The sequence below is a fragment of the Macaca fascicularis genome, chromosome 5, assembly GCF_037993035.2.
Source record: "Macaca fascicularis isolate 582-1 chromosome 5, T2T-MFA8v1.1".
NCBI lineage: Eukaryota > Metazoa > Chordata > Mammalia > Primates > Cercopithecidae > Macaca > Macaca fascicularis.
Window position 1 is genome coordinate 170,385,922 of NC_088379.1, and position 23,801 is coordinate 170,409,722.

The window sequence follows — 23,801 nt, forward strand, 5'->3', positions numbered from 1 at the left end:
GTCTTGATGCATGTTAAGAAGGGCGTGAAAATGATTAGAGAAATGGAGGCAATGGGAGGAAGTGAGATAAAACTCACTGAAAGCCTTCAGATGCTAGTGAAACGGCAATGTTTATTTGCCCTCTTGACATAAAGTAGTAACCTCTGGAGGACTTGGGGCTTGAGGTAAGAACTCACAAATGGCAAAGAAAGAATTTTCCCTCCTTTCAAAGGGGTGCTAACTCAAAAAAAGCAAGGAAGTGAGATCCTTAAAGGGCTGCAGTGAGGCCCTATGCAGGCAGACAAAGTGCTTCAAAAGCCACTGGAAAACTTAGCCCTGGAGCATAACAGGAACAAAAAGTATATGGTAAGTCATAAGGACTGGGATTCCAATTTGTATCTATCCTGGCAATATGCCACCAGACAGGGGACGAGTTGGAGGTCATCTGAGCTGGTAGGATAAGAACAAGTATAAATCTCAGGGGATATCTGCAAGGGAGCCTATGTCTTTGCTGCTGCACAAATGCAGCAAGAGCTGTGGGCACACAAATAACAATGATTGTGTGTCTAAGAAGTTGCATGGCATGTGACATGAAAGCAAACAAGAAGCAGACTTGCCCCTGAGGCAGATGGTCTAGCTGGTGCACAAGGCCATTTGAGAATACAAAGGTGAATAGGAGGTGAATAGGTGGAGAAAAAAGGAGAATAGGTTGTGGTTTTGGGGAAAGAGCCAACTTTAGTTGAAAAACCAGAGGAAACCCCAAACATTGCACAGTAGGCTTTAGTTCTACCACTCTTGTGAGCCTCCGGTCCAGGAGGGCCATTAGTGTCTCAATTCTACTTGATGTGAACTCCAAGTTCCTTCCACCCTTACGAACCACGCATTAGTGTGAACTGAGTGATCAGCTTGTGGGGAGCAGAGCCACTGTGGCTGAGAAGAATTGTTCTAGGGGTTGGTCAGTAAGCAGGAGGCAAAAAGAGAGAAGGAAACTGCATATAGGGGTTGAACGCCTCCAGCCAAAGGACGGTGAGGCATAGAGGTCTTTTACCACTGGGAAACATATCCAAGTCATATGGCACCAAAGTATGTTACCAGTGATGAATCCATATGGGTTTGCAGCAACCTCAATTCTTGCTTCCTCAGAAGAAAGAATTAAACTGAGAAACATAAGGCAGAGCGAGAGACTGAGGCAGGTTTTAGAGCAGGAGTGAAAGTTTATTAAAAAGCTTTAGAGCAGGAATAAAAGGAAGTAAAGTACACTTGGAAGTGGGCCAAGTGGGCAACTTGAGAGATCAAGTGCCCTGTTTGACTTTTTGACTTGGGGCTTTATAGGTTGGTATGCTTATGCTTCTGGGGGGGTTGTGTCCCTTTTCCCCTAATTCCTCCTTTGGGTGGGCTGTCTGCATGTGCAGTGGCCTGGCAACACTTGGGAGGGGCGCGTGCACAGTGTGTTTACTGAAGTTGTGCACATGCCCACTTGAGGCGCTCGTCCCTTACCAGTCCATTGTTCCTAGAGGAAGGTCGTATACCAGTTGAACTCTGCCATTTTGCCTCTCAGTGCACATGCATGAGCCCATTTGCCCAGCTCCTGAGATCTTATTGGGAAGCTGCTGATCACCAGTTTCAGGTTTTTTAATCTGTTGGGAGACTGCCTTTCCCTGGCGCCTGCTGCAACCAATTATTATTTTAGAAAGGCAGTTTAACAACCTCCTGCTCATTACCTAATGTTTGCCTGACATTCCTGGTGTTGGGGGAGGGCCCTCTCCTGCCCTGCTCATGTCTGACTAGCTACCTCCTGCAACAGTCTGAGACAAAGGCTACCAAAGGCTGAGGACTCTGGCAGAACCTGGTAAGTGAGTGACTTAGGCTTTCCTGCTTCTGAGTCATGGATACACATCACTGTCTCAGCCTGAAAATTGTCTTTCATGGGAGAGAGAGCCGGAAAGGCAGCAGACTGGGGTAACCCCAGGTGAAAGAGGGCCGTCCTGTGTAATAAACCATGGGGGCTGAGACAGAAATGGAAAACTTCTGGAAGCGGAGGCCCCATATTAGCCTACAAGCTTTCCCCATTGCTTGCATTGACTTGCCTGTGCTGTCTCTGTTAAATCTGAGAAATGAAGAAAATAATTCCTTCCACCTATCATAGAAAAATGGTGAAATCAACTCATGTTGACAGGATATTTGATTGTCAACTTTGTGCAAGCACCGTTACTTCTAGCCAGCACTACCTTCTCCTTCCCCAGCTGAACCTGAATATTTGCATAATCTCTATATTAGATGTTTTTGTATTTCTAGCTTAGGCAACACTTGTTTAAAAGAGGCATGTTCATGGTACTATCTTTTAATAAGAGCTTTTATTTAAAACAAACTCAATGTGACTTCTTTTCATAAAGGTAAATTAAAGAGAAATACATGAAAATTAAGGACTAGTCCCTTTTTGTAACATAAGCAAGGTTAGTTTACACTAAATCTTTAGTAAACTTACTTCATCATCATGGGGTGATATTGCCTGTGTCTGGTTCATCGCCTTTTTCCATTTTTGTCCATAAGTATGAGACAGTGTTTTGATCCAGCATGGTACAAAAGATATAGTAGGCATTTCATTACTGTTATTATACATTCCTCTACCCTCTTCCCCTTCTCAGCCTATTATCTGTATTTGTATCCCTTATAGAGGTTCTTAAATGTCAAGATATATTCTTCTGTTTGGTGGAACAGGGAATCAGCGCTTAGAAATGCAGATTCCTCCTCCTTTGTATAGTTGTGAGAAAAAAAAAAAAAAGAAATTCATATTCCCATGTGGGCTGATCCAGGCCTGGGGTGTGTGTGCTTCAGGAGGGGGTGGTGGGAAGGAACTTCATTCTTATAAAGCCCTCTAGATGCTGGAGGTACCTGAGACACGTCCACTTGCTCGAGATCCGTGCTCTCCTGGTTCTTCTGAACCTCTCTGAATAAAAGCTCTCTCTTGCTCTCCCAGAATTCTTTCTCTAAGTCGTTTGTCATCTGCTCTTGAGCCCTTCAGCCTGGCCACCTCCAGTGTTATCTGGGCTCAGTATATGAGCCTTGGTCTGAAAGCAGAGTCAATTAAAATATATCCAGCCATTTATTGTTTACTCTGACTTTAATAGCTAGAGTTGTGAAGAAAACTGAATAGCGTTTCATCATAATATAAGAACCAAAGACATCTTATTACAGAGCATCATATTTGAGCTGTATTTATAATCTTTAAGTGGAAAGTTTAAAGAAAGGCCACAGTTGTTTCTAGCTTCTATTAAAGACTCAATTTTAAAGGTACTCCGAAGTCTTCTCTGTGGGTCAGTTAAATATATAATTATAGTACACAGGGGTCTCAGGATTTAGTCAGCCTAAAAGATTCTGTTAATAGTCAAAGGGAAACTTAGTTGAATTTATCAAATTGTAGAAGTTACTTGCTTGCTTTTGAACATACTGGTAACATGCATATAAACAATAGTGTATGATGTAAGAACTAGTAATAGGCTAAACCTGATAGCTTCACACAATTTTGTGTATTTAGGACTGTATCTTTCAATTTGTTTCAACAGCAGTTTCTTCTAAAAGTTTTCTATTGCAAAATTCATTTTTATTACAAAAATTAAAACATACAAATAAGGAGAAAGAAGAATCCATTACGCAACAATCTTCAGTGAGCACCATTAACATTTTGATATGTATTTTTCAATACTATTTTTATGACTGTATCAACCTATAAATATATGGTGCACACTGTGCAAGCCATTCTGAACACTTTTAGGTGGATAATAAACACAGGAATACAGTCTGCCTTGGCATGGCTTTGCCTCCTAACTCCCAGTAAAACCAACCCTCCCTCCCAAAGAGTATTTTCCTTACCCCCAACAGATGGGCCACGGGTACTCCCAACTTCTTTATTTTTACCACTCATTTCTCTCTTTTTGTCCCTAGACTTGGTGAGGTTCCACCTCCTTCCTGAAGTCCTCAATGATTCTCCAAACCACACCTTGCCCCTTCTGAACTTATTGAAATATGAATATCTGTCAATATCTGTCATTGGGTTAAAGAAAATAGAGGGAATGAGAGATGTACAAAGAAGAAGAGGACTGAAAATAAATTTAGTAGTAAAAGAAAAACTTTTGAACAGAATATTATAGAAGAGTGTGTTAAACTCATCTCATTTAATGTTAATGTCATCTTAGCAATTGGGTGTAAAAACATAAATTCGCTTAAAACGTATATGCATTATAGAATATTTTGATGTCATCTCCCATATTAGTTATTTTTAGGTTGATTTAAATCAACATATAATAAGAGTGTATTTCAGATCCCTGTGGAAAGAATGCATTGTTGAATAAATGGAATTGAGACAAATCCATCTCATAAATATCAGCATAGATCAAAATAAATTCTAGACACTACAATTTAAGTTTAAAAAGTATGAAACTAGAAAACTTTGGTATATAATGTTTAGAGGGGGATAGAACTTTCTAAATTTCTTGTATAGACACTAGTACATAGTGGACACTTAATATTTATTGAATGAATGAATGAAATGGAAAAGCAAAGAGACCATAAAGAAAAGATCAATAGGTTTGCCATTATGTGCTTAACATAAATATCTTAATGTTCTGTATTTTAATTACAAAATTTGAAAGGCACATGACACACTTGGAAAATATTTATAGTGTGTAATAGAGAGCTAATTTTTTTTCTAAACAACTGTTGCAAGTCACTAAGAAAAGCTATGCATTTCAATAGAAAAATTAGTTAAACTGTACAAATATGTCACGGAAGAATAAATAGAAATAATCACTAAACATAAAAAACTGTTCTAGTTTTATTGGTTAATTAAAATAATGCAAACTTAAAAAATTCCATTTGTCATTAATCAAAGTGACACACTTTAAAACACATAATAATTCCATTGTTTTAAAAAAATTAGAAATGGAAAGTTTATGATACTGTTGCTGGTTATATTCCTGTACCTTACAAGAATGCAGTTTGGAATACATTTTTAAATGTAGACAGTTTTAGCTAATACAAATTTTAATTTAAACATTTTTAGCTAAAAATGTGCTTAACTTGTGGTCAAGTCATTCAGTTTCTAGAGATTTCTCTAAGGAAAGTACAGATTTGCACAAATAGTAGCTACAAAGGTGTCCACAGTATTTTTAATTTTTAAAATATAAATGACCGAGTATCACCACTTAGAGATTACTAGTACTAGTGTAGTGGCTGTGGAGCTGGCCTGGCTGGGCTCGAGTCCAGCCTCTGACACTCCCAGCTGAGTGGCCTCATGCTGTTCCCTAACTTCTCTACATCTCAGTTTATTAATCTCTCAGATGGGGGAAAATGTAGTCCCTGTTTCATAGAGTGAATGGGAGAATTCCATGCCTGACACAGAAAGTGTTTAATAAGTATTAGCTATCATTTTATTAGTATTTAAAAATGTTATATCCAGACATTGGCTACCACTCAGCCATTAAAATATCATTTTAGAAGGGTATTTAATAACATGAAAAGGTGTTCATTATCTGTTGTCAAGCAAAAAAAAAGCAGTATATAAAATGGTATATAAATGATCACATTTAAAAATTATATAAATACATTGGGAAAAGAATGAGAAAGAGATCTATACAAATGTTAGTAGTGGGTATCTTTAGGTGGTAAAATGATGGGTAATTTAAATTTTCTTCTTTGTTCTTGTCTGTCTCCTCTACATTTTCTACAATGATTTTTTTTAAGCAAAAATAAGATCTACCAACCAAATGAAAAATAATAAAAACAACCTCCTACTCTAAATCACACTTTTACACAGTTAAGAGTAGCTTATGTGAAAATAGGATAATTTTAATAGACTAAAGCTGATACACTAAAAACAGCATGAGCCTTATGGTTCACTGGATGTGAACTCTTAGCTGTGTGAACTTAGATATGCTATTTAACACGCCCAGCTCTCAGATTCCTCCTTGTGAAATGGGTATGAATATCTTTGCATATCCAATGCAAATATTGAAGTGCAGTAAAATAGTTCATGTGAGAGCTATTCATAAACTGAGCACAGCTATACAAATATGAGATCTTATAACCATCAAACCCTACTGATGTCATTAGATTTTCTGTCCCAAAGAACAGCATGGATCACGTCGCCAGTAAAATCTTTTCTTTTCATTAGAGAAGCACTCGGGGTTTGAGAGTCTTCCTAGTTGCTGTTAAAAACTCATTGCATAAAAGTATCAAGCTTTTGGCTCCACATTATTTCTTTGGTATACATTTCTTTTTTCCTTTGTTTTGCTTCCAAGATATGAGGGGCAGTGAATCATTCTAAAGACTTAACATGAATTCTTGAAACTTGCCTTTATTTAAAAATTTAAGATGACCATTCCAAAGTAAACATATTTTACAGTCCACTCTGAAGGAGACTCAACCTAATATTCTTTGATAGGAAAAATGTTTGAAGTAGTTGAGGGAAGTTGGGAAAATAATAAGCAAAATTTGGAAATAAACTTTACCACATGTTTGAACCACCACAGAGGACAGATCTTGTTCTGCAGTTCAACTATTTTCTCTTCTCCTTGTATTATCCTTAACTATTCATAATAACAACGTGTGAACCACTATAGATCAGACAGCGATGTCCCAAAATTTGTGAGTTGCATGCTGGTTTTCAAGTTACAAAGAGAAGAAAACTGGCAGCCCACAAAAATAAAACTTTGAAAGAAATTTAAACACTTTTGAAATATTTTTATTATAAATCTGAGAAAGTTAGACATGAGGAATGCTGCTTTTGTAGGAAGCTTTATTTTTTCTGCGAGGACAACCGCAAAATAGTTAAAATATGACCAGCTTTCAGTGTTTTCCTTTACCTTTCCTATGTCATTTCTGTCAAGTGGTCATATCAATGATTATTAAATTTATAATCCTTTTAATGTCTCATCTGAACAGCTTGCTCCTGAGACCAAGGCTGTCATTCATTGGATTATGGATATTCCTTTTGTGCTCTCTGCCAATCTCCATGGAGGAGACCTTGTGGCCAATTATCCATATGATGAGACACGGAGTGGTAGGTATTCTTTCTGCTTCTCTAATTGGTTCAAAGTTTATAATACTGTACAAGGGTTTACAGGATGATTTCTGTAATTTTTTTTTTAAAGAAGTGGACGTTAAGTGATTTTTGCCTGAAGAAAGAACTATGTTTAACAGGAAGCTCTCCTAATCATTTCATGTGGTGTTGGCATATCTATTTGGCAGAAAAGGACTCACTTTTTCAATAGTTTAGGTGAAGAGGAACGTGATCTTGACAGAGTACCTAGACAACAGAAAGGGAGAAAATATACGTCATAAACTTGGGTCACTCCTGGACACTGATAAAGTGGAGAGATTACGGAAGTTTTGTAGATTCATGTAGAAGATGGCTTGAACATGGGGGCAGCCTCTTGGTGCTTGATCAGGTCCCCAGTGGATCTCTACATGTGTCTTATTGTGTTCACACAGTTTTCCTTTTGGAACTATTTCTGGTGGTGTCAGGGAGGGGGAGTGGTGCTTTGGCTTTCTCTAACTAGTTTTAGTTAAGCTTCAGACAAAGCAATCTTTGGCCAGATAGATATTTTCAACTTGATTTTTGTTGCTGCAGGGAATTTCCTGCTTTGGATCTATTTTCAGGGGCCTTTGAAGAGTTAGCTCTTTGTAAAAACAAGATGATTATTTTATTTTTTAGAATTTTAGATTCAGGGTACTTGTATAGGTTTGCTACATGGATATATTACATAACGGTGAAGTTTGGGTTTCTAGTGTACCCATCACCAAAAGAGTGAAACCAATAGGTGATTTTTCATCCCTCACCTCCTCCCATCCTCCCCACTTTTGGAGCCCCCAGGGCGTATTATTTCCACCTTTTATGTCAATGAACAGGCATTGTTTAGCTTCCACTTATAAGTGAGAGTATATGGTATTTGATTTCTGAATTATTTCACTTTGGATAATGGCTCCTAGCTCCATCCATGTCGTTGCAAAATACATGATTTCATTCTTTTTTATGGCTGCTTATTATTGCATAGTTTATCCAATCAACCACTGATGAACAATTAGGTTGGAATCAGAATCCATGACTCTGCTTTTGTGAATAGTGCTGCCATAAACATATGAGTGCACATGTCTTCTTTATATAATAATTTCTTTTCCTTTGGATACATGCTCAATAGTGGGATTATTACATTGAATGGTAGTTCTATTTTTAGTTCTTTGAGAAATCTCTGTATTGTTTCCCATAGAAGTTACATTAATTTACAATTCCACCAACACTGGTGGGAATCCATGTCAACATCTGTTGTTTTTTGACTTTTTAATAATAGCCATTTTGAGTCATGTATTATGATATTGTGGTTTTAATTTGCATTTCTCCGATGATTAATGATGTTGAGCATTTTTTTCAATTATTTTGACTGCTTGTATGTCTTCTTTTGAAAAAAGTCTGTTCTTGTCCTTTGCCCAATTTTTAATGGGGTTGTTGGGATGATAATTTTAGATGCTGGAAACTGAGTGTTGAAGAACATCTTTGGGGAAATAACATTGTTAAATAAATTTAAAGATTTTGTGGTTTGTTGATAATTGGGAAACTTGTAGGCCTGCATAATTTATAATGCATTAATAAGAATACAGTGTATCAAAATGTGTTATTTATTTCTATAATACATATAGGAGATTAAAAAAATCTAAGACCAGATATTGAATGGTATATATGAGAAAGATTCATAGTGGGTATAAGATTAGTATAGGTACGTTTTTTAAATTAATAATTTTAACAATAAAAATCTTCCTCCTATTCTCTCAGGCCTAGTTTCCTATGACTTTATTACCTTTCCTTGCAAAGCTTTCAACTCATAAGTAGAATGTACATTCTACCCAATTTCTACTTTGTAGTATTAGGAATGGAAGTTTTGTAACTTAAAAACTAAGTGTAATCAGTATTTAAACTTTTACCTCCTTCCCATAGTTATGTAGCTAAAAAATACATCAAAAATACAATTACTCAACACTGAATCACTCTTTAGAAAACATGCGGTGCTGCTTGGTCTGTGTCTGTTTCTTTAATCTTGTGGATTTGTTTTCTAGGTAGTGCTCATGAATACAGCTCCTCCCCAGATGATGCCATTTTCCAAAGCTTGGCCCGGGCATACTCTTCTTTCAACCCAGCCATGTCTAACCCCAATCGGCCACCATGTCGCAAGAATGATGATGACAGCAGCTTTGTAGATGGAACCACCAATGGTGGTGCTTGGTACAGTGTACCTGGAGGTGAGTTTCTGCTGTGCTGTCTATGTGATTGTAGCTTATTTACAATGACCGTTTAGGTTTAGAGAGTGATTTAGATTTAGAGAATCTTCTACCGTCCTCCATCATTAAAAAGTAGACTGAATCTATAGTTCTTCCATTAAAGTCAACTTTTTGCATGAATGATTACTATGTATAATTTTGTTTTTGTGAATTTTAAAAATTGTGATGCTAATTGAAGAGATACAGGAAATGAACTGAAGACATTCATTGGGAAAATAATAAATTGAATATTGTTAATTACGCTACTTTTCAAGTTCAAGCCTTAGGGAATGAGATGGCATCCTTAGTATATGCCAGTCATGCTCGTTCACTGTAGGTAAATATACGTTTTAGAGGGCTTGCTTTGGCTTTTAGCATAACCTGGTGCACAGTTCTCTTTTATTAAATGATGGGATAATGGGGAGTATTTGACATGGAATATTTAGTTTATGTTCACTACTCTAATAATCCCTATGAGATCAGGTAGCTTTTCGCTGTTTAGTTTGAAAAGGAAGCAGTTGCCATGTGGGACAGTAGCTGGGGGAGGCCCCTTCCTAGGTAGCCAAGGCAGCTCCCTTGGCTTCCTTGTCCCAAGGCGGACTTTACAGAGCTCTTATTTTCACTAACACTCAAGGATGAAGATTGAAATGTGAAGATATTTATATATTTTTTTACTTTTCTCTTTGCCTGAGAAAAATTTTCTGTGGCCCACCTGGAGGAAGAAAATTTGTTAGGGTAATAAGCAGCATTAGCTAATTGTAGGGTATTGGTGTGTTTAATATGCTTAATTTTGTTGAATTACGTACTGAGAAAAATATTCTTTCTGATTTTTTTCTTTCTGATACATGTTAATTCTGTTTTTATTTATATTTTGCATTTTATCCAGATCAGACTTAGTACTCTTTCCCCCAATAGCTTCAGAAATATGATCTATGTCAAATTTAGGATTTAGAGCATGTCTAGTACATCAGATGGGAAGTAATTTTATACTTTAGTTTTTACAAAAACTTTAATGATTCCTTGGAATTCCTTTTTGAACAAATAGTGTATTGTCAACAAAATATAAAGTAATCTATATCAGTAGAATACTGATAATAACATTATTAATGATAATAATAATATTAGTTAACGATTATGTCTCATTTAGCTAAACAGTCAAAGGAAGCTCCGTTAGTCTTCAGTTCTGTATATAGTGAATAACATTCATGTCTTAGGTCAGGTTTTCTAGAAGCAGAGCCTGGACAGGGATTTGGATGCTTGTAATTTATAAAGGGAGCACTTTTTAGGAAACACCCTGTAGGGAAGAGAGGGAAGCAGAGCAAGGAAGGGGATAGAGCTAAACAGGGGTGTGGTCTCAGGCAAAGTCCAGCCTTGGCCTGAGCCATTGGAAGAAGCCTGGAGCATAAATTAGGGGCAGGTTTTTCTTCCCTTGAGGGAAAAGGATGAGCCTTTGGTGGCTCTATATTGGTCAGCCATTGGTTGTGGGGTGCCAGAAGGAATTGGGGGGAGAGATAGGAGGATGTAACTCCCAAGCCAGGTGGAGATTCCGGCTCCCACCAGCAATTCTCTGGAAAAGGGCTGGGGGATAGCTGTGAGATCTAACAGCCAACACCTGTAGCAGTTTGAGTCTGGATGCCCTGGCTCCATAAAAGCAATCTGGTGGACACTAACAGCATCCACTACTAATTTGAGTCAGATTTAAATTAAAATTGCTCTGGATGCAGACTATTCTCTTTGGTGCTATTTGAAGTATTGTTATCATTATATCTTGTATGTAGTAGATACTCAGGGATTGTTGAATTAATATATAGTGTGAAAGGAAATTAAATTCTGGGACCTCAACCTCATTTAGCTAAAGGGAAAAGTCAAGCTGGGAACTGGGTCACACAAACCTGCCACCCCATTTTGGTTCCTAAATAAGATAACTACAAGATGAGAGGATACACGCCTCCCTCATATTTTGCCCACAAGGAAATTCCTGGTGAGCTGTTAAAACTTCACCTTGGCCATGTAAATTGATAGCTTATCTTTACAGGTGCAGTTACCCCAGCCCGCCAGACACAAATGCATATCTGATTGCTCCCCTACCCCATTTTGTCTGTGTTATCTTATGTAAAATGCACATTCCCCACATTTTTCCTCTGCCCCCTTTTGTTTATGTGAAAACTGTGTGCTTATCAATATCCCACCCTCTCCCCTTTAAATTTGGGGTCCTCAAAATCATCTTCGGAGAAAGGCATAGACCTGTCTCTGGGGCGCATCCTTAACTTTGGCAAAGAAATCCCCTAAAACGATTGAGACTTGTCTCATCATTTTTCTTGATTGACAATAGTATATTGCCAAGACTCCCAATCCCTCAGAAATACACTATGATACTGATTGGGCTTAAGGAACAATATAGTATGACAGATCATGTCACATGAAGCTCCAAGTTCTTCTCCAGTAGAAAGGTAGACTTAGAGGGATGTGCATTTCTTTAACAGATCAGTAGGGATGAAGTCTTTTACCCTGTTGTCTTCTCCAAAGCCCACTCCAGCAGTGTGGAGGGTGGGTGATGTCCGCATTAGCACTCTGAAGCAGCAAGTGCTTTTGCTTAGGAACCTGTGAGTTTGTGCTTTTAAGGTCTAACAAGCCCCCACCTTTGTTGTTCAATCCCTTACAGCAGATGATTCCTGTGAAGGTTTCCCACAGGCTCCCCAAATGCCCTGGTTTGTGTACCTTTTACTTGGTTCTTGATTCAGAAGACTAGCCTGCGTAGAGTTTTAGGCTCCTTGTGCATATTTTGACTTTCCATTTGGCATTTTGGCAGGGATGCAAGACTTCAATTACCTTAGCAGCAACTGTTTTGAGATCACCGTGGAGCTTAGCTGTGAGAAGTTCCCACCTGAAGAGACTCTGAAGACCTACTGGGAGGATAACAAAAACTCCCTCATTAGCTACCTTGAGCAGGTAAACACAGTCTCCAGCATAAAATGCAAGGTTTAGAAGCATTCAAACCTGGCATACAATGGTCTTGTTAGAGGAGTCCAGTGGAGTCCATCTGGTGCAGAATGAGGACACCATATTTGGAAGGCAGGTGTCAGCAGTGTTTCAGTTAGGCTTTTATTTGTCGTTTTGTGGCTCATGACTATTCACCAAGAACTGACTAAACTGGAGAGTATAGAGAAAAGATGTAGAATCTTGTTTGTGTTTGTATTATTCTAAGCAAGGGCAATCTTAGGACTCCACCCTGATCACCGTGAGGCATCCCAGGCAGAGTCAGAACAAAAGTAAGGCAAGCGAGGCACCTAGAATGGAAAATTTAAGGAGGATTTTAATCTTAGGGACATGCAAGTACAGGATTAGCACTTGAGAGTGAGTGTCTCCTTAAGTTTTGAGCTATACAGGCATCATCTTTCTCACCCTAGACTCAACTGTATCACAGGTAATAATAATAATAATGGGTTATGTTTATTGGTCATTTACTATTTCCAAGGCATTATACTAAATGCCTTTTATGTAATAACTAGTGCATCTAATCCCCACAACAACCTTATGAGGGAAGTTATCATCATCATCATCATCATCATCATTATAATCATCACTAAATTAAAGATGAGGAATCAGAGACACAGAGAGACTAGACAGCTCACCTGAAGTTGCTTAGCAAGAATCCAAATCCAGGCTATTTCCAGAATCACCATGCTATGCTGACTTTCAGAACAGAAGCCTGGATCTTTACCAGAGAGCCATTTACGTAGCCATTCCAATGGGATCCATATAGAATTTTGGGGGATCTCACCATCTGCCAGAATAAAATCCTTCACCTACTCAGGCCAGTCCCCTGCCAACCCCACCCCCTGCATAGTATGTAGACACTGGCACCAGGGGCAGTGGCGGTGGGAAGACCTAAAGACTGTTAGTTCCTGCAGCGCTTTGCCAGTCTTCAAATTTTACTCTAAATGTGGCCATTTACTCCTAAAGTCAAGTAGAGTGATGTTAGTTTCCTGTGCCAACAAATAGTCCAGACCGATCTGTTAAAGTAATTTGACATAAACAAATGCTGTTAAATAAACATTTAGGTATTTATATGTATATATGTACATATAAACATATATATATAATCAACACTTTTTTTTAAAGTAAAACGAGGAGTTGAATCCAGTTTCTTTCTCCACCATTGCACGGCCCTGTTGCAGTGGTCTCTATATCTTGCTACGGCCTCCTTTGAATAAAAGCTGCTCTACAAAAACAAACAAACAAACAAAAAGAAGCAAAATCAGCATAGGAATTCTTTTACACATGTCAAATATCCATATATTGTCATACTATCATGGAATACATCCACTGATGTCAGACGGTGATTAAAGAACACATTCCACAGGATTCTTTTTGAATCAATGGATTCCTGCTGCATGTTAGCTTAAAAAGGTATTTTCCAACACAAAAACTAAGGATAAGTAGTCCACGATGACTCTAGAACAACTGTGGTGGGAACCCCTACAGAACGTCTCCTTTGAGGAGAGCTGTATTTGGATGGATCTTCTAAGAGCAAAGTTAACCGAAAAGCATGTTTTTGGATAGAGGAAGTAAGATGGGACTGACTGGGGTGTTCTCCATTTAGATGTCAAATACAGTGCTTTTAATTTTCATAAATATTTAATAATATTTAAATTTTTAATAATATTTGTATTTATACTCCTTAATACAGTGCTTTTAATTTTACATACGTATTTTTTCAACAAAAATGTATTGACTAGTTTCACATCCCAGGCATTCAGTGAGGCACTGGGGATAGTGACCATCCTCATGAAGGCTTCACATGAGTGCTGTCAGAAACAAGAATACCTCATCACAAGAGAGGAGGAGAGCTGGCTGAAAAACAAAAAAAGCTTAGCCACAAGGAGCAATGGCAGTGCACAGAAGGGGACCTAACCCAATCACGGGAGTTTGGAAAAGGCTTCTTGGAGCTGTGCTATAAGATTTACTAAAGTTGATGCCCATAAGATCATCACTCTGATCAACAATTTAGAAACATCCTTAGCTGCTGTTTAAATCATCTCTTAGTTCTTGAGAAAAAAAATACAATACAAAACAAATAAAACACGTCTTCTTACCATATTGAAAAAGGAGATTTGTCATATTTATGGTGGCAGGGGGGCATGCATCCAATTCATTTGACAGCGATATCAATTTATATATAAATAAGCTAAAAAGAAGAAGGATAAAGTTATACAATCCTATTTTATGCTACTCGGAATAAGAATTTGCTCTGTCCACAGATCCATGTGATCTACCTTGATATGGCGTTGTCATTATGATGCTAACTGTGTCTAAGCAGTGAGTGGTATTTATAACCAGCTCATCTAGCTTGCATCATAGAACACTCCAGTTTAGGAAAACAAAGGCTGATGAAAAATCAGTGAGGGCTGCCAGAAGTTCTGTGTTGTAATTGTTGTCTTGACAATGGTGGTGATTAGTAATTGAACACCTGGGCCTAAAATCTAAGCTTGGACTAGTTTACAACTCATAGAAAGTAGGTGATTAGGAGATCTATTTCTGTAACTGTTGGAGAGGAAATCCCTTGCAGAGTTTTAAAGAGATGTTTGCAGGGACTAGAATTGTAAAGCTAATTAGACTAAAGAGTTTGCTAAGGAGAAGAGCTCCCTTCCACTCAGTAGCTTTGGAACAGTCTAGTTCTCAAAATTCTCGAAGAATTTCTTAAAGAATGGTTCATGGGCACCTGCGTTAGAATCATCTAGAGTTCTTATTAAAAATGCGTTTCCTCTCCTACCATTAAATCACACTCTCTGCAGGGAAGAACCCAAGAATCTTCAGTTGCAGCAAGCTCTCTGTGTGACATGGAGTACATGAGGGTTTAGGGGGTGTAAACAGTCCTAGCAACAATGGAGAATCTTCTGGATGCTTTTTCAGCCTTCGCTGAAACTGAGAAGTCCTGGAATCTGGGGAGTGATCATCGCAGGCAGCACAAGTGTAGTAAAACAGCTTCTTCCAGGCATGAGTGAAATTTGGACTTTCGTGATTTCTTTTGCAAAAGCCATACAATCTGAATTTTCCAGTCTGAATTCATGGGGAGTTGACACAGTCCATACACTTCTACTGAGATTTATTACTACACTGGAATTTTTCAAACAGAAAAGTTGACATATCACAGACAGACATTTACTTCTTTAACTATTTGTTAAACTGCATACTGAGATATAAGTCTTGGATTGCAGAGGCAGAAAAAAAATAAAGCCATGAATATTAACCGAATATATTTGTGCCTAATACAGGCAAATAATCTGTTCTTGTAGTGATTGATTTACTTACTTTACAATGATGTGGAAATTAGAAACTTTCTTTAAGGCTTATAATATTGATAGTTTTAGGATTGTAGTGCCTCAAGGGGAATAAAGTACTTGGGTAAATCCTCTTTTATCAGCTAGCATCTTTCTAAGTTTTATTGAATGGGGCATCATTTTAAGAAATTTAGAGTTTGGGTCTCTACATATAGCCCTTTTCTTCTTCTCTACACTTTTTCTGATTTTTCATCTTTTAATTCAGAAAGTTAAGTTTTCATGTTTCATGTTTTTCAGTGGCTAAATTTCAAACTCTTTTCAATTTTGGTTGTCTGATTCATAAATAAGTTATGGAGAAAAGTTAGAATTGAATAAATCTTAAACTTTTAAAAAATATATTTACTCTCTTTACTATACTGGTTGCCAATAAAATGATCATTATTACTGACAACAGGGATAGCCTTTTCCTATTTGCAACATTAAAAAAATTACACGTTATTTTTATAGGGTGTGAGAGGTTTCTTTTTTAAAGAAAAATGGCACACACAAAAAATATTGCTGGTAACACGGACATCTTTTTGATAAAACAGTGTACCACTGCCGAATTTATTCTTTGATGACAAAGGGTTACAGGAGACTTATCTCTCTGCTGTAGGGAAATAGTCAAATATCATAAGTAACGAAAGACAATTTATTTTCTATAGCCCAATTGGGTGAGGCATAACCTGAGCATTTGGGAGGTTGGTGCATATTTTGTTAAGTAATCAGGTTTAGTGAATTACCATTTGATACTTTAGATGCAGTACTTTCTTAAAGACCTGAAGCGACTCTGTCACTTCAAACACATATTGACTTCGATGAATTGTCTTTCCAAAATAAAGAGAAAAGCAGTTTTTGTAGTTTGCAGTGTATTAAATAATAGCCAGTTGATGACTACAACTTAATTTAGGGGGATTATTCTCAGTGCCAGCTCTCCCATCTTCTTCCTAATTCAACATCCTATTTTCTGTTATAAGGTTCCCTACTCTATTTTCAGCCAAAATAATGTTAATAGATTTAATGCAAAAGCAGTCACAGTATATATTTTTTAATCTAGAATGAGCTAATATTAAATGGCTTTTATTATGATATCCTTGTTAATTGACAGTAGCCATATAACAGATACATAGATGACCAAAATTAAAAGAGAGTAAGTTATGAAATACGATAAGACTAGAACTTTACACATATTGTAGCAGGATGAGCTGCAGACAAACCCCTCAGACATGGAGTTAAAGAAGGAAGGGCTTTATTTGACCGGGAGCATTGGCAAGACTCACGTCTCAAAAACCAAGCTCCCCGAGTAAGCAATTCCTGTCCCTCTTAAGAGCTCCCAACTCTAAAGGAGTCCATGTGAGAGGGTCACGATCAAGTAAGCAAGCAGGGGTATGTGACTGGGGGCTGCATGCACCGGTAATTAGAACAGAACAGGACAGGGATTTTCACAGTGCTTTTCCATACGGTGTCCGTAATGTATAGATAACATAACCAATTAGGTCAGGGGTTGATCTTTATCAGGCCCAGGGTGTGGTGCCGGGCTGTCTTCCTGTGGATTTCATTTCTGCCTTTGAATTTTTATTTCTTCTTTCTTCGGAGGCAGAAATTGGGCATAAGACAATATGAGGGTTGTCTCCTCCCTTAATATGACAGTTTTTTATGATTTGGAAGGTACTAAAGTCTTTTTTTTTTTTGGACACAAATAAGATATTAATTTTCATTTCTCTATTTATGGAAAAGCAGAATAAAATGCACAAAAAATTCAGTGGCCTTTTGTGCGTGTCTTGATTCTTAAACAATGGGGATCCACGGTATTTGCTGGAAAATAAGGAGATGCTTGATATGAAACATATTTAAGGCCATTTCTATAATTTATAGGTCGTATTAACTTTTGGTTGTTTTTGACCTTCACAGATACACCGAGGAGTCAAAGGATTTGTCCGAGATCTTCAAGGTAACCCAATTGCCAATGCCACCATCTCCGTGGAAGGAATAGACCACGATGTTACATCCGGTGGGTCTTTGCCACAATCTGGAGGCTCTACGTTATGTACAACAGCATAATTACTAATTATCATAATTATAAGTCTTATGCTCTTCTGAGCAAAACAAATAGCTCGTATCTCTGCAGCATTTCTGAGCTTTGATCTGGTGAAGTTTCATTTGTGGGCTCAGGTCAGGCGGAGTGGAGCCCAGGGCGGCTGCTGCGTTACAAATCCGGGTGCAGCAGGTGGCGCCCTTTCCTCAGCTGTCTCGCCCCAGAGCTGGGAGGTGGTGCCACAGGCTGCCGATTCTTCGCGGTTCTTCAGGCAAAGGAAAAGGAGCTGCCAGAGTTAAAATACCAGTGACTTTCTGGTCTGTGTTAAGAAGTGCTAACGAGCTGCTAATGGGGAGACCGAAGGAGGGAGCGCAAAGAGGAGGAAGGAAGAAAATTGCTGCGGGTTGTGTGTCTAAAAATTCTCACACAGTTTTTCATTTAATCCATAAAATAAATCCGCAGGGATTCAAGGTTAAACAAGAATTTATAGGATTGAGGTGCAATGTTAGTGACTTCTAGGTTTTGAGCTCAATTTCCATTTTCCCAGTTTGAGGAAAATGATTATTTTTCTGGCAAATCTACCTACTCCCATTAATAAACATTGATCCAGGTCATTTTAATTGTCATTTGTTGGGATATTTTCAATAATGACAGCTTTTTCTTTTTAGTTATAAACTCTTTACAACTTTTTTTAGACCTTGTGACAATTAACCTTTAACTTATGTCCCAGACCACTCTGTATCATCAGCTCTTTCTTAACCTTCACATTTATAGCTTGGATAAAAAAAAAAATCTTTAACATTTGTCCTCTAAAACTCCATTCATTCTTCATTTGTCAGCAGCCCACTAGGTGCCAGCCAGTATGCCAGAATCTGTGCCAAGATGTTACCCCATGTAGCCCCTTAGCCCTTAGCTGGGAGGGTGAAACCCAGCATTAGTATCCCTGCCACAAGAAACCTGTTAGCCCTAATGTGTCATACAAATATTTTATTTTCTCTGCATTCCATGATGTGAACTGTTTAGGAAAATCTAACCAGGGAATAAACAGGTGGAAAGAAATTAAACCGGAGGAGGGGCTCTAGAACACTCCAGCTTTTCAATGGCAAGGTGATAATAAGAAGGAACCAGCAATAGAACTGAAGGTAGAAAGAAAATGCAGTGTGTTGTCCTGGAGGCCTTAAAGTGCTTCAAGAAGGAGGGAGTGAAAAGGCATCAATTAAGATGAACCTTGTGAATGAATCCTTGGATTTAGCAGTTCAGAGGATCTTATCAAAATCTGTTCAATGGAGTGAGTGGTGGGATCCTGATTGGACTGGGTCCAAGGGAGAATAAGAGAAGAATCATTCTGAGATTGAGACATGAACAAACCTTTCCAGAAATTTTGCTATAAAGCAAAGAAGACAATGGAGGCAATAGCTGCAAGGAGATGTGGATTTAGAGGTAGATTTGATGATATGGTGATGGGGGCTTAATTTTTTTGACTGTACCTATTTTTGCAATGAAATAAGATGTAAAGTATCAACTGGGAGGATGAACGGGATGTGTAGGGTGTTAGGAAAAAGAAGAAGGTAAGAAGGTGTGAAGTGTCTACGAAAACCTTGCTCATCAAAGTGTGGCCTCTGCTCGCCACCTTAGCATTGCCCTGGGGCTGGTCAGGAATGCAGAACCCGGGAGCTGGAATCAGATTTTGCATTTTACTGAGTTTCCCAGGTTTGCTCCCAAGTTTGAAAATCACTGATTTAGGCAAATGGGAGATTGAATGGACTAGGGTGCCCAATGTATTCTAAGTCTTTAGAAATCTAAATTTCTAACTAGGGCCTCAGAGATCCTACAGGGGCTACCTTTGGCCCACACTCTGTGAAGATTCTCTGACTGTCAGGTCGTCACCTGGCAAGAGTCAAAACATGATGGTTGTATGTTCTGACGCCACTGCTTGGGGACTTCATCTGTCTTTTTCCCTGTGTTGCTCCTGATGTGATTAGAAGGTCTATGATCGTACGAGGTTTATTAGACAATTTAACATTGATATCTGTAAAGTAGGTATAAGAAATGAAGCCTGTAAAGAGAGTTTCACGCCCTATTCAATAAAATTTCATTAAATTCCCTACATATTTACTTTAAAAATCGAGAATCAAAAAAGTTGAACTGAGCTAGACTGGGTATTCCTTAGATGGCATAATTATGCATTTTGTAATTCTGCATATGTCATGTGCTTTGTGATTTGATATTCTGCTTTCCTACAGCAAAGGATGGTGATTACTGGAGATTGCTTATACCTGGAAACTATAAACTTACAGCCTCAGCTCCAGGCTATCTGGCAATAACAAAGAAAGTGGCAGTTCCTTACAGCCCTGCTGTTGGGGTAAGTAATCATAATAATAGCCAAGCGCTATGATAATAATTAAACATTTACCATTGTCAGGCATACTTAAGTGACTTATATTTAATCTTCATACTAGCCCTGTGAGGTAGGTAGCATTGTTATCTCCACTTAACAGATGAGAAAACTGAGGCTTAGCAAAGTTAATATGAAGCTCTATTACCATTTCTCAGTTTTTGAAGAGATTTACAAGAAAATGAAATAAAACTTTAAAAAATTAAACTTTTATTTGCTAACCTTGATTTCCATCTAAATGGGATTATATTTCATTTGCCTTTTTATCTTTAGCACCTAGCACATGCCTTTCTCAATAAGTATCTGAAAAAAAATGATACGTAAAAGAAAATTCTAGGTGCTAACCAAACATTTATTTAGCGTATTCTATGTGCAAGGCTGTCTGTGCTAAGTACTATCAAAAACCATATCTTATTTAAGTAGATCTCATTTGTTTGTTAGGAAGGTGATGGTGATAAGACCAAAATTTCTCTTAGAGAAGAATTTTACTACTACCTTTGTATTATATGCCTGGGCCCGTGGGAATATCTGTAGGATTTCTTGAAAGTCTACAGGGCTTACTTGAAAAGAATTTATTATATTTTTGTTTATCCACCCAAAACTTGAAGTATAAATTCTTGGTTTTTGCAAACAAAATATCTTGAGTTGTTAACTGGTACATGGCTTTGATTGTGTGCATGTCTACACTGGGCTGTATATGTATTAAAATCAAGAGGTATATTTGGGTAACTGAAACCCGGAAGAAATGGCCCCGGGAACAAGTTGTAAAGGTTCAACTATTTGGATCCTTTGTCTTTCTGGCATGTGTTAGTGCAAGGATATAGTGAATGGAATCACGATCCAAAATAATCACGCATTTCAGTGGCCAAATCAAGAAACTCGTAGTTCCATCTGGGATGGGGCCTGAGAGGATTGGGGTTGGGGGCGGCCTACTTTGAACAGCCTTTTACGCAGAGTGTGTGGCTTCTCCATAGACCTGATGAAGATTCCTATTCACAAAGAGAGTGGCTTGGACACATACTTGCTTTTGTCAGTTTCTTTAACAGATTCAAGATTCTGGAAAGCAGAACCATGTAGTTTGGGATACCAGCATGCTGAACTGTACTCTTCCACATTCCCTCCCACATTAGGAGAAGATTCAAGGCTGACAGGAGGTGCTTACTAAATAGCCAAAGGCAGAAAATTAACTATAAGTTAATTTCTTTTCTTTTCTTTTTTTTGAGACAGAGTCTCGCTCCGTCGCCAGGCTGGAGTGCAGTGGCGCGATCTTGTCTCACTGCAAGCTCCGCCTCCCGGGTTCAAGAGATTGTCCTTCCTCAGCCTCCTGAGTAGCTGGGATTACAGGCTTGTGCCACCACGCCCAGCTAATTTCTGTATTTTTAGCAGAGACAGGGTTTCACCATGTTGGTCAGGCTGGCTTTGAACTCCTGACCTTGTGATCTGCCCGCTGGGACCTCCCAAAGTGCTGGGATTACAGACATGAGTCACCGCGCCCGATCAGTTCTATCTTTTTATGAGGAGAAGAGACTGGGGCAGGAATTTTGTGAATTATATCTGTCTTCAAAGCCATTAAATCAAAGGACATTTCAAACATAAGGCTTTTGAATTTTTTCCCCCTGAAAATATCTTTTATTTATCACAAGAGATTTTTATTTCAGGATTTGCTTTAATTCAGGTGGCTGGATTGAGTGTATACTGAAACTGCCCTTATTTTTAAATTTCAATTAAAAGAACACATGCAGTTTGATAGTAATATGCTCTTGATTTTCTCTTTTAGGTTGATTTTGAACTGGAGTCATTTTCTGAAAGGAAAGAAGAGGAGAAGGAAGAATTGATGGAATGGTGGAAAATGATGTCAGAAACTTTAAATTTTTAAAAAGGCTTCTAGCTAGCTGCTTTAAATCTATCTATATAATGTAGTATGATGTAATGTGGTCTTTTTTTTAGATTTTGTGCAGTTAATACTTAACATTGATTTATTTTTTAATCATTTAAATATTAATCAACATTACTTAAAATAAATAGCCTCTTAGGTAAAAATATAAGAACTTGATATATTTCATTCTCTTATATAGTATTCATTTTTCCTACCTATATTACACAAAAAATATAGAAAAGATTTAAGTAATTTTGCCACCCTAGGCTTCAATGCAATATTCCTGGTATTATTTACAATGCAGAACTTTTTGGGTAATTCTAGCTTTTAAAAATTAGTGAAGTTCTTTTACTGTAACTGGTGACAATGTCACATAATGGATGCTATTGAAAAGGTTAACAGATACAGCTCGGAGTTGTGAGCACTCTACTGCAAGGCTTAAACAATTCAGTATAAATTGTCGTTTTTTTCTTGTGCTGACTAACTATAAGCATGATCTTGTTAATGCATTTTTGATGGGAAGAAAAGGTAAATGTTTACAAAGAGGTTTTATGAAAGGAATAAAAATTGACTTCTTGCTTGTACATATAGGAGCAATACTATTATATTATTTAGTCCGTTAACACCACTTAAAAGTTTAGGGTTTTCTCTTGGTTGTGGAGTGGCCCAGAAATGCATTCTGAATGAATAAAGGTTAAAAAAAAAATCCCCAGGGTGTGTATTTTAATTCTCTAAGATTTTTGGTCTAGCACTGTGGTCTTGTGATGAAAACATGTATCCTCTTAATAGTGGCTTCTCATGTGTTCATCCTGTACATTTTAAAATTTGTTAGGCGACCGCTGTGTGCCAAGCACTGCATAGCCTCTATGTATGTTATTGTGGCAGGCGAAAGGTTCTGATTTTGGACACAAAAAATAAATAAATAACACACAAATCAATGTTTGGACACAAACTCTGAATCAGTAACACACAGGTTAATATGTAATTATGCATTGTGATAAGTAAAATGACAAGAAAGAGCAGGGTATAGAGAGAAAGAATGACAGAGCAACTTAAATTAGACTGGATGAGGGGAGTCAGGGATGCATCTTAATGCACAGACCTAGAATATTGAGTGGGTGTGAGCAATGCAGAGTGTCTGAGTGTAGGGGTGTGTGTGTGTGTGCATGGTGGTGGTGGTATGGTTGATCAATGCTGCACGTGTAAGTTTTGGTTACAATCGTGCTGTTATAATAGTAGGCCCCCACATATATCCTGGGTTAAACACAGTGGAAGTGTATGTTTTGCTCGGGTACCTATACTGGAAAGAAGACAGAAAGATGGGGTGACTTTTCTTCACACAGTCTGGGACCACGTTCTGGGATCCATTCTGACAGAAGATCTGCCATCTTCTGCACACGGCCAACAATGCTGCATTGGCGGTCGTCTCCACTGCAGCCAGTGGGAAAGCGGAAAGAGCAAGGGGGAGAATGCAGAGCGTGTTCTTGTGGGCAGGCCTGGGAGTGGTATACATTACTTGTGTTCACATCACACTGCCTGGAATTGTATATTCTTTGGCTACAGTAACTGCAAGGAAGTCTGGGAAATGTAGTCTAGAAGTGCACCCAGGTAGGTGAGGAGACGTGGACTTTGGGACAGAATAGCAGATGCAAAAGCATTCGGGTAGGAAACACATGGCTTGATGGAGACTGAAGAAGGACAGATGTACAGTTGCCTAAGAGAAGCTCACAGGGTGAGAAGAAAAATGAGATTGAAACTGAGACTCCGAAGAGCTTCGAAATTTTGCTTCTCGAGGCTTAGATAAGAGAGGATAGACTGCAGTATGCTGCCGTAAGAAGCAACTCCAAATCTTAGTGTTCTAACTTAATAGTAATTTATTTTTCATGCAAA

The 23,801-nt window shown here is 38.1% G+C and overlaps 1 protein-coding gene across 1 annotated transcript in view; it reads left to right on the top strand.

Moving 5' to 3' along the window:
* The window catches only part of CPE (carboxypeptidase E), a 122,077-nt gene extending 99,228 nt beyond the window's left edge, over positions 1 to 22,849 (top strand). The window contains exons 4-9 of the mRNA XM_045393027.2: positions 6,919 to 7,036; positions 9,085 to 9,267; positions 12,095 to 12,234; positions 17,517 to 17,616; positions 19,884 to 20,002; positions 21,813 to 22,849. Of these exons, the coding sequence (XP_045248962.1) occupies positions 6,919 to 7,036; positions 9,085 to 9,267; positions 12,095 to 12,234; positions 17,517 to 17,616; positions 19,884 to 20,002; positions 21,813 to 21,911 (759 nt within the window). The 3' untranslated portion in view covers positions 21,912 to 22,849. The remainder of the gene's footprint in view (positions 1 to 6,918; positions 7,037 to 9,084; positions 9,268 to 12,094; positions 12,235 to 17,516; positions 17,617 to 19,883; positions 20,003 to 21,812) is intronic.
* Positions 22,850 to 23,801: the final 952 nt, after the last annotated feature.